This window comes from Penaeus vannamei, chromosome 37 (genome assembly GCF_042767895.1).
Source record: "Penaeus vannamei isolate JL-2024 chromosome 37, ASM4276789v1, whole genome shotgun sequence".
Taxonomy (NCBI): domain Eukaryota; kingdom Metazoa; phylum Arthropoda; class Malacostraca; order Decapoda; family Penaeidae; genus Penaeus; species Penaeus vannamei.
The window spans coordinates 15,394,516-15,406,865 of record NC_091585.1 but is presented as its reverse complement, the minus strand read 5'-3'; the positions used below and the strand labels follow the sequence as shown (position 1 = coordinate 15,406,865).

Genomic DNA, 12,350 nt, shown 5'->3' with positions numbered 1-12,350 from the left:
CTTGTAATATTTTCATGCTATTGTTTTATCATGATGAATGGTGTACCTAATCACATAGCAAAATTTTGTTGTAGGTTCATGATATATAATTCAGTTTATTTTATATCTCTTTTATATTTCGAATATGAAAGTAAAATATATATATATATGTTAATGTCTTCATTTCCTGGTGTAAAGAGTGTAAAGTGAAATTTGGTTTTTCATTGTATAGATATAAGAAAGTAACATATAATTTAGATTTGCATCTATATCTATAGAAAGTGTTGAATGAGAATTTGTTCCCCAATGCAAAATCTGTACAAGTTTTTTATATTACATCTTTATCAGAATCATCTAAATCTGTTGAAGATATAATACCAAAAGTTCAGTAACAGGTTTTGCATTGTGGAACAAATCATTTTGATTCAACACTTCCTGTAAGTATCGATGCAAATCTAAATAACTTGTTACTTTCTTACATCTATTTAATGGAAAACCAAACTCTTTTACATCATGGAGTGCCTTCACGTCAGATACATGTATATTTTACTCTATTAAGCAAAATATAAGGAGAGATATAACAAATGTAATTATACATCATAAAACTGCAACATAATTTTGTGTGAAAAATTATAAATTTATTTTATTCCTCATCTGCCTTTGTCACTGTGAACTGTATTATCCTTTGCAGTATTCAATCATTCCGCCCGTCTACGTCAGCCTGGAAATGCCTGACTCTTGCCGCAGAGGAGAACAGGTAATTGAAATTTCACTGGTTCACACTATGTTATTATTATTTATCTCTGTAGATTTATCTTTTATTTAAATTTTTGAGATAGATTTTTGTTTGTGACTTCCTTCCTAACCGAAGAGTCTCCCCTGCAGGTGGGCATTCGAGTGATGGTGTTCAATAACATTGAGACGGAGCTTCTGATCCTGCTGGTCCTTCATGGTTCAGATGACCACCGCTTCATCATGGTGGAAGAGACTGGTGTTGTCGACTTCTACCGTCCGCGCACCATGGCAGGCGACCACCAGCATCTCGTATCGGTGAGGACTAACCTAGGGTTGGGAGAGTTTCTTGAGGCAGGGTGGGGTAGAGGCAATGGGTCTTAGTTAAGGGCTGTGAGGATAATGATTTCTCACCTTTTCCAAGGTGTTTGATTGTCTTCATCATCATCATCTCCTCCTCCTCCTCCTCCTCCTCCTCCTCCTCCTCCTCCTCCTCCTCCTCCTCTTCTTCTTCCTCTTCTCTCCCCTCTTGCCTTTCCCTCTTCTTTTGCTTTCCTCCCTATCTGTTCTCTGTTCACTAATATCCACTTCATTTCCTCCCCTCTTTTTCTTTGCTTTCGGGTCTCCTCTATCTTAGCTCTTTTTTCATCTTTCATTTTCTCTCTCTTTCCTCCTTTTATGTCCTCTCTCTTTCCTCCATCCTCTCTTTATCAAAATCTTGGTATTTCTGTTTAATTACAAGTATCAATATAGGTGCTACCACCATCACTTTTACAAATAAAATGCATAGATAATTAAGAGTTAAAGAAAATGATAAAATAAAGTAAATAAAGCATAAATAAATTGCTCAGGATTAATTGAGATGAATATATTTGTTCACAAATGTTAGAAATGTTAAATTCTTATTTTTTTAGATAAAAGAAAGTAATGTTAAATTTATTGTATTTTACTATTCCCGGGATCACTCTTATGATACCCTGTCAGCACTGTATTTCCTTCTGCTGCTGTACATTATATACGCTCCCTCCATAGTCAACAGTCGTGGAGAATCCCAAATCTACATCCCACACTCCCTTCTCTCCCACTTGTTCTCAGCCTCTGCTTCCTTACTTTCCTGATCACTTCCACAATACCTAACCATCCCCTTCTACCCGTCTTTCAGGTGCCTCCTGAATCTGCGATGGAGGTGATCTTCCCCGTTGTGGCGACCATTGACCAGGGCGAGATTGAGCTCACTGTGTCGGCCATCTCGCAGATCGGCCGAGATGAGGAGACTGTTACGCTCATCGTTGAGGTCTGTGGGACGTTGGTGTCTTTTCAGTAGTTGGGGAAAGGTGGTGGTGCTTGATATAAATGCTCTGATAGGTTTTTTATTGCTACTTCATATTTGTATTTGTTATTTGTTATGGGTATGAAATTGGTTCAGATTATGTATGGTTTCAACTGAAAAATAATGTACCTACAAATTAATGTAATTATTTATTCAATGACTAAATGTCTCTCCCACCAGCCCGAAGGTGCCACCATTGACCGCCACACCTCGATCTTGCTCGACCTGAAGAACCGGGCGCTGGTCTATGAGTACATGGACATCATCGTGGAGGAGTCGTACGTGATTCCGCTCCAGATCCGACGTCGCTTTGTGGCTGGGTCGCCCAGGGGTCATGTGTCTCTCTGTGGGGACGTAGTTGGTCCGTCCTTCCCCAATGACGTGAGTTGGTTTGGAGTTGGAAGTGTTTAGGTTTTTTATTTTTCCCTTTTTCATTCTTCCCTAACCTTTTCTATCTCTTGTTCTCATTCATTTAAGATAAATTCTTTTCTGGTTATAATTTTACCCATTTCAGATTGACTGGTTTAGTTTGGTATGCTTATTTTTCGTTAATTTTGTATAAACCTGTCTCTGTGTTCCCATTCCCCGTGATCTCATAACCCCTTTTCCCTCTTGCTTTTAACAGGAGCCTGTGGATTCCGTGCAGATGCTACGCAAGGAACTCCGCGGAACGGAGGCCTCGACCTTCAACTTCGGCGCCAACCTGTGGACACTGCACTACCTCCGTCTAACAAACCAGCTCGACATCTCCGAGAGGCAGGACATCTTTGACCAGCTCAACGTCGAGCTGGCGGCCATCATGTACCGCTTCAGCAGCGAGGGCTCCTTCAAGATGTGGGACACATCACAGCCTAGTGTTTGGTAAGGGAAAATGAACATGAAAGGGGTATGATCCTCTTTTTTTATTTTTAAGTGTACTCTGCCTGTTTAATAATATGACAAAAGAGGCATTTACTATGAACTTGTAATCCATGATCGCTTCATGGACGCACACTGCTCTTCCCTTAATGGAGCCATAACCCACAAACCGCTCCCTCCCTTAGGCTGACGGCGTGGACGACCCGCACAATCCAGATGGCGCAGTTCCAGGACTGGGAGAATATCATCTACATCGAGCCGCGGATCATCTCGAAGGCGATCGAGTGGCTCATCAAGTACCAGACCCCTTCGGGCGCCTTCATGGAGACCCCCGCTTACCAAGCGGTTCCTCTCGACAAGAAGGCCGATGCTTATGTGAGTTCAAATAATTGTTTTTGTTTTCTTGCTTCTCTTTACCCCTTTTTGTGCAGAGCTTTGCTCTGTTTTGATGTCTCTACCGCAAGTTTTCTTTCTTCCCTCTTTACTTAAATGATTTTTTTTTTATTGTTGTTAACATTAATTTTATCTCAGTATTTAGCCATGTTCACAATGTTTTAACGTGATTTCATTCCGTTACCTTTCATACACTCTTATCCTTCCACTGGCTTGTGAACCACTTCCTTCAATCCCCTTTTAATGACGCTAAACCCCTGTAATGACCCCAATCCCCTTGTATGAACTTCAAAACCCCTATATTGGCCCCAACCCTCTTATAGTGACTCCAACCACCCCTGCAATGACCACAAACCCCTTATAATGACCACAATTCCCTATAATGATTCCAACCCGCTTGTAATGACCACAATCCCCCATGTAATGACCCCAACCCTTTATAATGACCTCATCCCCCATATGATAACCTCAACCTCCCTGTAATAACCCCAACCCCAGGTAATGACCCCAACCCCAGGTAATGACCCCAACACCATATAACGACCCCAACACCCCTATAACGACCCCGACACCCCTATAACGACCCCGACACCCCTATAACGACCCCGACACCCCTATAACGACCCCGGCACCCCAATAACGACCCCGAGACCCCTATAACGACCCCGACACCCCTATAACTACCCCGACACCCCTATAACGACCCCGACACCCCTAGAACGACCCCGACACCCCTAGAACGACCCCGACACCCCTAGAACGACCCCGACACCCCTAGAACGACCCCGACACCCCTAGAACGACCCCGACACCCCTAGAACGACCCCGACACCCCTAGAACGACCCCGACACCCCTAGAACGACCCCGACACCCCTAGAACGACCCCGACACCCCTAGAACGACCCCGACACCCCTAGAACGACCCCGACACCCCTAGAACGACCCCGACACCCCTATAAAGACCCCAGCACTCCCATAATGACCCCAACCTCTCCTCCCCCTACAGTCGTACGGGTACCGGTGGCGCGGCGCGAGGAACATCACCCTGACGGCGCAGTGCCTCATCACCTTGGAGCGCACCATCAACTCCCTCCAGGGCAACGTTCGCGCCGATGCCAATAATGCGAAGATTCAGGCGGTTAGGTAGGTGCCGTGGGATTTTTTTTCGTTCTTTGTTTTCTTTTTTATCTTATCTGTTTTTTTTTCTTCTTTTTTCTTTTCTTTTCTGGATGGTATGGTTTTCTTTCTCTTTTTTGTATTTTATGTGTTTTTTTTTCTTCGATTCTCTCTTTTCTCTACTGGTGTTATTTCGTACTTTTTGTTAAGCTGTATGCTTTGTTAGTTTTTAACTTATTTGTTAATTTTGTGAATCCTTTGTTAACATTTTGTGATATGTGCTTCAATTTTTGTACATTGTCTTGTTAATATTTGAACTGTTAACCTCTGTATGTTGCAAACATATTTATAAGCTGCATTTCCAACAATCTTACATTGTTTAAATGATTCCCAGTAAAATCCATAGACCATAGTTGTCGTTGAATTCTTGCAGTCACCTCGTCTTCAATTCTCCTCATCTTTCTCTAATCTTTATGATTCGGCAGAATTAGTGACCTAAGGATTCACTGGTTATAGAAAGTGACTCTCCTGGATCTCGACACTTACCAGAGAATCCGAATTCGGAACTAATAAACCCGTAGTACTCCGAGTCGGCGGGAGAGGGGGTCCAAGGCCATAGTCCGCGGCTGGCACACTGCCAAGATCGGGCAGCTGAGAAGAACCTGTTGCAGAAATTAGACCATGTAGACGCAAGATTTCTACCTCGGATTCCCTAATCTCTTGCCCGTCCCCCAATCTGATTATCTCTTTATCTCAACCCAATCGTTCTGGTCCCTCAGGTACCTGGAGCGCGAGCTAAGGAACATCCGGGACCCGTACGAGGTGGCCATCGTGGCCTACGCTCTCTCGGTCTCCAACTCCGTGGAGAAGGAGGCCGCCTTCAACCAGCTGGATCGCATCAAGAGGGAGGAGAGTGAGTGATATATTTTTTATTCTTTTTTTCCCTTCCAGATTCTACATTTTCTTTGCTTTTGTAATAGATTTTTGAAAATCGTATACGGAACTGTGGATTTTTTAAACGTTATAGCAGGAGTCGGCAACTGTTTTAACATAGCTTGCCAGTTTATAATTAATGCCTTCTTATTAATACCCTTGCATGCCAAGTTTTATTACAGCACTGTATACCCAAGTGTATTTTCCTACAGATGTATAACATAAGTGTAATATTTGTGTAGCATTTAGTATTCTTTGTAACAAAAAATACACATGTTTTATAATTTTCGATATGTATTCACCATAATAATATCAGGACACACCGTTATAAGCCTGCTGGGATGGGGGCTGAGGGTATGACCATAATAATGAGACTCTCTCTCTCTCTCTCTCTCTCTTATTATTTTGCTATTTAACTTTTTTCTTTGCTCCTATGAATCACATGCCGTGCCAAGTCTGGCACTCGTGCCAAAGATTGCCGACCTCTGTATTACGGGAAACTGGATTTATTTATTTATTTATTTTATGCAGATGAGTATTCATGTGTGGTGATTTTTTTCTCTGGTTGTAATGGGCTTGGGATTTTATTCTGAAAAAAATACTATACACTGATATTGTAGAACGCATGAAAAATATTTTTTATCATTACCAGTATCTTTCCATTCCTTTTATTCGGCACACATCTCAAACGCCTCGACCCCATTTATCATCGCCTCGCCATCCTTTCTCTTGTTACTAATCTCCATCCGCCGCACATCCTCCCTCGCCGCCCTTTTTTTCGTTCCTAACCCCCCTTCCTCCCTTCACATTTTTTTTCGTTCCTAGCCCCCCTTCCTCCCTTCACCACCTTTTTTCGTCCCTAACCCGCCATCCTTCCTTCACCTTTTTTTCGTTCCTAATCCCCTTCCTCCTCCCTAACCACCACCCTTTCTTTCGTTCCTAATCCTCCTCCTCCCTTTCACCCCCCTTTCTTTCGTTCCTAATCCTCCTACCTCCTTTCACTCCCCCTTTTTTCGTTCATAAGCCCCACCTTCCCTTCATCACCCGTTCTTTCGTTCCTAATCACCCCCACCCCTCCTCCTCCTCCTCCCCCAGACGGCCTGGTCTACTGGTCCCGATCGCCCGTGCAGACCAACAAGCGCGTGTACGAGAACAACCAGAGGAACCTCCTGCAGCCCAAGTTCGAGGAGGAGTGGGACTCGCACGCGGTGGAGGCCTCGTCCTACGCCCTGCTGGTCTACCTCATCCGGGATGGCGTCAACATCATCCAGGAGAGGATCGTCGAGTGGCTCAATGCCATGAGGATGCACGACGGAGGGTTCATCTCCACGGTGGTGAGTCTTTGGAGGGGAGGAGATTGCTCTTGTGTGTGATTTCGTTCCTTTGTTTGTTTGTTTTTTATCTAATGGACGTGTTGGGTTCGTTTTATATTTATATTGATAATGAATACAAACAATAATTAAGATAAGATTTAAAAAATAATGAAATTAGTTAATACTAACAATAAATAGATGATAAAAATACGACGGAAACTTCAGCCAAAACCCACCCGCCACCATTCTCCTCCCGCAGGATACCCTCGTCGCTCTGGAGGCCCTGACGGAGTACTCCTACCGCGCCCGTCTTCGTGACCTGACGGACATGCGAGTGACGGTGGAGGCGACGGGCGAGGAGGGGCGGTCGCCGCACAACGTGGTCATCTCCAACAGCAGCGTGTCCCAGATGCATATCATTCCCGTGGGTTTGAGTTTTGGGTTGTGTTTGGCGTTTTAGTTAAGGTTGTGATGGTGGAGGGGGAGTGTTCGTGTTGGGGAGTCGGAGATTTGGAGATAGTTTGTGTATATATATTTTTGTTGTTTTTAATTCGTTTTACGGTATCCAGATCTTCAGACGTGAGATTTCTTCCTATCCAATGTCCGCAAATAAGTCTTCGCATGTCTTACGTTACCAGATTATTTCACAAACTAGATTTTACAATAAATCCTGGCAACTAAGCTACTTCATTCACCCATTCAACGTAAGAGGAATTTAATTTAACCCTCCCCCCCCCTCCCCAGATTGAAAACTTGTAGGGTGTGACCACTTTATCCACCCATCATATTCATTCATTTTGCCCTTTCTTTCCTCCCTCCAAGACCAAGAACATGGGGAATGTGCCTACTATCCACGCATCACTTCCAGAATGAGAAGTGTATTCTTTTCGCCCCCCCCCCCCACCATCGCATCCAGCTTGAGAAATTCACTCATTTGGCACGTCTTTTCTTCCCAGATCAAAAACGTGTGGGGTTTGGTGAACGTCGTGGCCCACGGAGCAGGACAGGCCATCCTTCAGCTGGACGTCAGCTACGGCATCGACTGGACAGATCTCAAGAAGCAGCCTCCGGTCGACGCCTTCAAGATGGTCATTAACGAGCGCTATTCCAAGTTCCGCAACAAGTCTATTTGTAATGTGGAAATTTGCGCCAGGTGAGAGCACATTTATTATTTGCTTCTTCATTTTTTCTACTTCCTTCCTAATCTTCTCCTCCTCCTTTCGCCGTTTCTTTTACTTCATTCTCTTTTCTTCTTGTTTCTTCGTATTTATCGCCGTTCTCTTCCTCTTCATCCTCATACGCCTCTTCTGCAACTACCCTTTTCAATTTGCATTTTTTCTAACGATTTTCATCAGAATCACATTCTTCTTGGCAAATGTCCTAACCGTCCTCTCTCTCCCTTTTCCTCCTACTCTTGTCCCCGCCCAGATGGACCAACTTGGAGGAGTCGCCCCAGAGCTCGGCCGCGGTGATCGAGGTCGAGGTCCCGACGGGCTACGTGGCCTACCAGCTCGACCTCGAAAGGAGCATCTATCGTGCGCAGATGAGCGGGAACTTCCCCTCGCTAAGGGACGTCATCGGGGGTCACGGAGACACGTTTGCCAGGAAGACCGTGTGGTTCTTCGATTATGTGAGTTTTCGTAGTGCATGCCTTTTTGTTTACTTTGATATGATTGGGAGGATGAGTTTATTCCGTTTTTGTTACGAGGAAAAGGGGCAAGGAAAAACGGAAAACAGTATGGAGGTTCCAGTAATTTGGTATATATAAATAGGATTTTTTCAGTACAGGTCGACATCGAATTTTCATATTTATTTGGAAATCATTTGGATTTGGAACTTTAATTACTTTCCATTAGTGTCTATAATGGCAGTTAATATGTTGGTTATTGCATATTATTTTTCGGATCTTTATGAGAACAATATTAGGGGGATGGGATGGGTTTCAAAGGAATGTTTTGATTGGATGTTTGCTGATCTTTGGAACTATCTGGATGTTTTTAATCGACCACAGATACCGGGTAATACGACCTGGTGCTTCGAATATGTTATGAAGAGATGGTATCCTGTTGCTAACTTGACGAGGGTCCGTATGGCTACTATCTATGAGCAGTATCAACCAGGTAAGAACAAACTTATTGATATGAAAATTATAATTTCTTTGTTATTGAAAAATATGTAGTGATATAGCGATTGATTGGCTTAGAGTAGGCCTTTGTTTACAGAAATTTCTTGTCTCCTCTACTGCATTCTTCTTTTTTCTATGTTTCCCTTCTTTCTGTACTTGATTATTCTTTCTTCTTTCTATCCTGCATTCTTCTTTCTTTTATCTGTTTCCCTTCTTTCTCTACTTGATTCTTCTTTCTTCAATCTGTTTTCTATTCTTTCTCTCCTGCATTCTTCTTTCTTCTATCTGTTGCCACTTCTTTCTCCTGCATTTTTCTTTCTTCCCTCGGTTTCCCTTCTTTCTCTACTACATTTTTCTTTCTTCTCTCTTCTTTCTCAAATGCATTCTTCTTTCTTCTCTCTGTTTTCCCTTATTTTTGTCCCATTTACCAGTCGTCCCGCTCCCCTCTTTCCCACAGAGCGCTTCCAGATGGTGATGCTGAATTCGACCGTAAACACCCTGGACGTATGCGAGGTGTGTGGCTCGTACCAGTGTCCTTACTGCCCTATCTACAGTTCGGCGCCGTCGCTGAACCTCCCCAACGTCGGGTTCTTGATCTCAGTGGCCCTTGTGACTTACGCGTATCAGGTGTTCTCGGAAAGCCGGTCGTTCGCGGGCTCGAGATGGCCAGGAGGTAGTGGCAGTGGGGGTGTTTGGTGAGAGTACAGTGTATGGATTTTGAATCGTCGCCACAACGAATGCGTGTGTGATTTCTTCGGACCTTTCTGTTGTGTGGAGAATCGGAATTTGTGGATTTTCCGATTTTCTTTTCCACTGATGGAGATAATGTTAGATAATCGGTTAATTCAGGCTCTCAGCGGCTTCAGAACTTGGTTCAAGAGTGAGATTTCCTCAAGAAAAACGTTGTGAGTTAGTGTTTTAATTCTTTAAGAATCTGTTTCGAAACAGAAAAAAATCGTAGTACTTCATGTGAATTTGATCTTGATTAAGAATAATCAATGTTTTGTAAGTAGTAGAGTCTTATGTACTTATTCATAATTTGTAGGAATTGTGAAAAGATAAATTCCTAATACAGTAATCCGTCCGTTAGTTTAGATTCTCATAATCTCCGTCCATTTTAAGAGAATGAATTTTTGTTCTTGTGAATATCCGCCCAAATGTTGACAGGATGTGTGACATGCTGCTGTAAAAATCTTAGAAGATTTTAAGTCATTTCATAAAATGTAGTAGATTAATTACATTGTCTCAAAAAATCTTTAACCAAATACTAATGTATTACACCAGGTACATTAAGAATAGGTGCCACTTTAGTTTTATACTTTTTTAAATCGCAGTTCTTCCATTCTCCAGTGTGGCAGTTTTACCAAATATGGCAGAAAAGGTAATAGCAAGGAGGCATGCTCATATTTTAATTGCCTGCATCAGGTTTTCCTGCTGAAGAACTTTTATGAACATTGTTGGGACTTCTGATACCACTGGTTTTCCAAATTCGTATATTTTGCTCTTGTAACAAGTTTGTATAAAAGTTTGGCATTCTGAAAATCGTTTATTGTACAGTTGTTAAAAGCAGTGTTTATTTGTCAGTGGACTCTATATTTCCGTACTGCATCTGAATTAATGCTGTGCATTGTAGAATTTCAAATTAGTTCATCCGTACCATAGTTACTGAATGAAGCCATTATTCACATACTTGTATAGGATGTGTGTTGTATATTTTTGTATTACCAAACCTTAGAAACGGCATGCATGTAGACTGTATGAGTAAAATGTTTTGCAAAATAGATGTGCAATATGGAGTTGTACATAAGGAAAATTCAGGCATTCCTCCCTATTGTAAATATTTCACGATAAGCAGTTACTGTTCTCAGAAGAAAATGTGTTATGTATCACACAGGAAAGACCGTGACAGAGGTTTGTTCGTTATTTTTTTCTAGGTAATATGTATGGTATGTTGATTGGTAGTGACTCAAGAGTGATTTAATAATGTTTAAAGAATAGAACTGTGAGGTGTAAGAGGTCCCAGCCATAAAATGGAAAAGTGTCCTTTTTGTTGCATTTGTTTTGAATTAGAATATGGGGATCTGTTTATATGCTTTACAATTTTCGTGTAGACTGAATTTCCGGACACTTTCCTTGTTCATCTGGGTAAGAGTACAGCGTACCAAGTAGTGTGAATCATATAACAGGTTGATTGGTTAAAAAAAAACATGCAAGAGATTAAGACGTTTGTTTTTTTATTATTAATTCAAATTACGTTTACTTCAAATTCTTTCTTTTTATGTAAGATTTTAATCTGGTTTGCTGTTCTGATTAGAAGTAACGACAGCACATCAGCTTGGGAACAAATATTTTTTTGTTATTCATATTTAATAAACCTAAGAGAATCTGTATGTCTGGACATCCAGTTCTTGGGATTCCAGTAAAAATATATAATTGAATGGCATTTTATTCATAACAATCCTCCAGTAAGATCAAGTTTACAAGTGAATAAATCTAACCAAATGCAAAAGAAATTTTGGTTTGTGCGTGTTAACGACATTCACGATTTTTTGTGTTTTGTATTATGAACTTTAACTTTTATTAGATTAAGTTTATGCGAAATTAGCATACTTGCCCTTATCTAGATTAGGATAAAATAGCAGATTCAGAAGACTGTACAATAAGTAAGTTAAACAAATCTGCCAAAATTAGGATTCTGGTTTACTTTGTTTCATCAAGAGCGCATATGCCAAAGTAGGAAGAGGCCCATATGAGGTAAAAACCTGCTTTCATTACCAATACTCACGTTGAATCTTTCGCAGTGCGAATCAGCATGGCAGTATTTGTGAATGTCGCCTTAGATTGCATGACTTTCGTACTGTCTGCGACGATGCTATTACCTTCCCTTAGAGAAAGTATACTTTTATCCTCTCGGACAACATGGCGACGGTTCATTGTATCAACTGGCAAGACTCCTCTCACTTTCCCTCCCCTACCCCTGGTGATTCATCTGACGGCGACTCCTGTGGCGAGAGAGAACCCGTAGGCGACGCCTTCTCAGGGAAAGTACCGTCATCAATGGATTAGGCTTGTCCCAAGTCCTATTCGCAAGAAAGCATTTATACATCCCCCTCATAAAACGACCATCATGTTGCGAGTGTTTGGGTTGTTTGGATTCCTCCAATTGCTGCTGATTGATGTCCTCTGCAGCACTGCCCCTTTTGAAGAGAGCAGTTTTGCCTATCACGATGTGAGGTCCTCATAACTTCACACATGAAGCTTCAGTGCCAGTCGCAAAGGGCCTCCACACGAGGTCTGTGTTAAAAAACATCTATACCTGTCACTGGTCTGACGCCGTCTGTGGTTTGGAAGAGTGTGGTCGCTGGTGATAAAGGTCCCTCAACAGTCCTCAACTACTCTTGTGTGGACCGCTTTCTCCCCACTTCTCTTTATATACGCACTCGTTCTGACACGAAGACTCCCTTCACTCACCTTTCTTCCACATGTGAAAGTTTTTCATTGTTATAATATCCAACTCCTTCCCAAGCCTTCCGAATTAATTTGCATTTGAAGTTGGATTCCAGGAGCATT

General features: G+C 42.2%; 1 protein-coding gene across 1 annotated transcript in view; it reads left to right on the top strand.

Moving 5' to 3' along the window:
* LOC113830375 (CD109 antigen) overlaps nt 1-11,218 on the top strand; it is a 24,152-nt gene extending 12,934 nt beyond the window's left edge. Inside the window, exons 19-32 of the mRNA XM_070115317.1 lie at nt 671-736; nt 865-1,029; nt 1,874-2,005; nt 2,222-2,422; nt 2,667-2,902; nt 3,085-3,274; nt 4,300-4,436; nt 5,189-5,322; nt 6,438-6,676; nt 6,915-7,079; nt 7,612-7,808; nt 8,084-8,285; nt 8,667-8,775; nt 9,238-11,218. Of these exons, the coding sequence (XP_069971418.1) occupies nt 671-736; nt 865-1,029; nt 1,874-2,005; nt 2,222-2,422; nt 2,667-2,902; nt 3,085-3,274; nt 4,300-4,436; nt 5,189-5,322; nt 6,438-6,676; nt 6,915-7,079; nt 7,612-7,808; nt 8,084-8,285; nt 8,667-8,775; nt 9,238-9,479 (2,415 nt within the window). The 3' untranslated portion in view covers nt 9,480-11,218. The remainder of the gene's footprint in view (nt 1-670; nt 737-864; nt 1,030-1,873; nt 2,006-2,221; nt 2,423-2,666; nt 2,903-3,084; nt 3,275-4,299; nt 4,437-5,188; nt 5,323-6,437; nt 6,677-6,914; nt 7,080-7,611; nt 7,809-8,083; nt 8,286-8,666; nt 8,776-9,237) is intronic.
* Nucleotides 11,219-12,350: the final 1,132 nt, after the last annotated feature.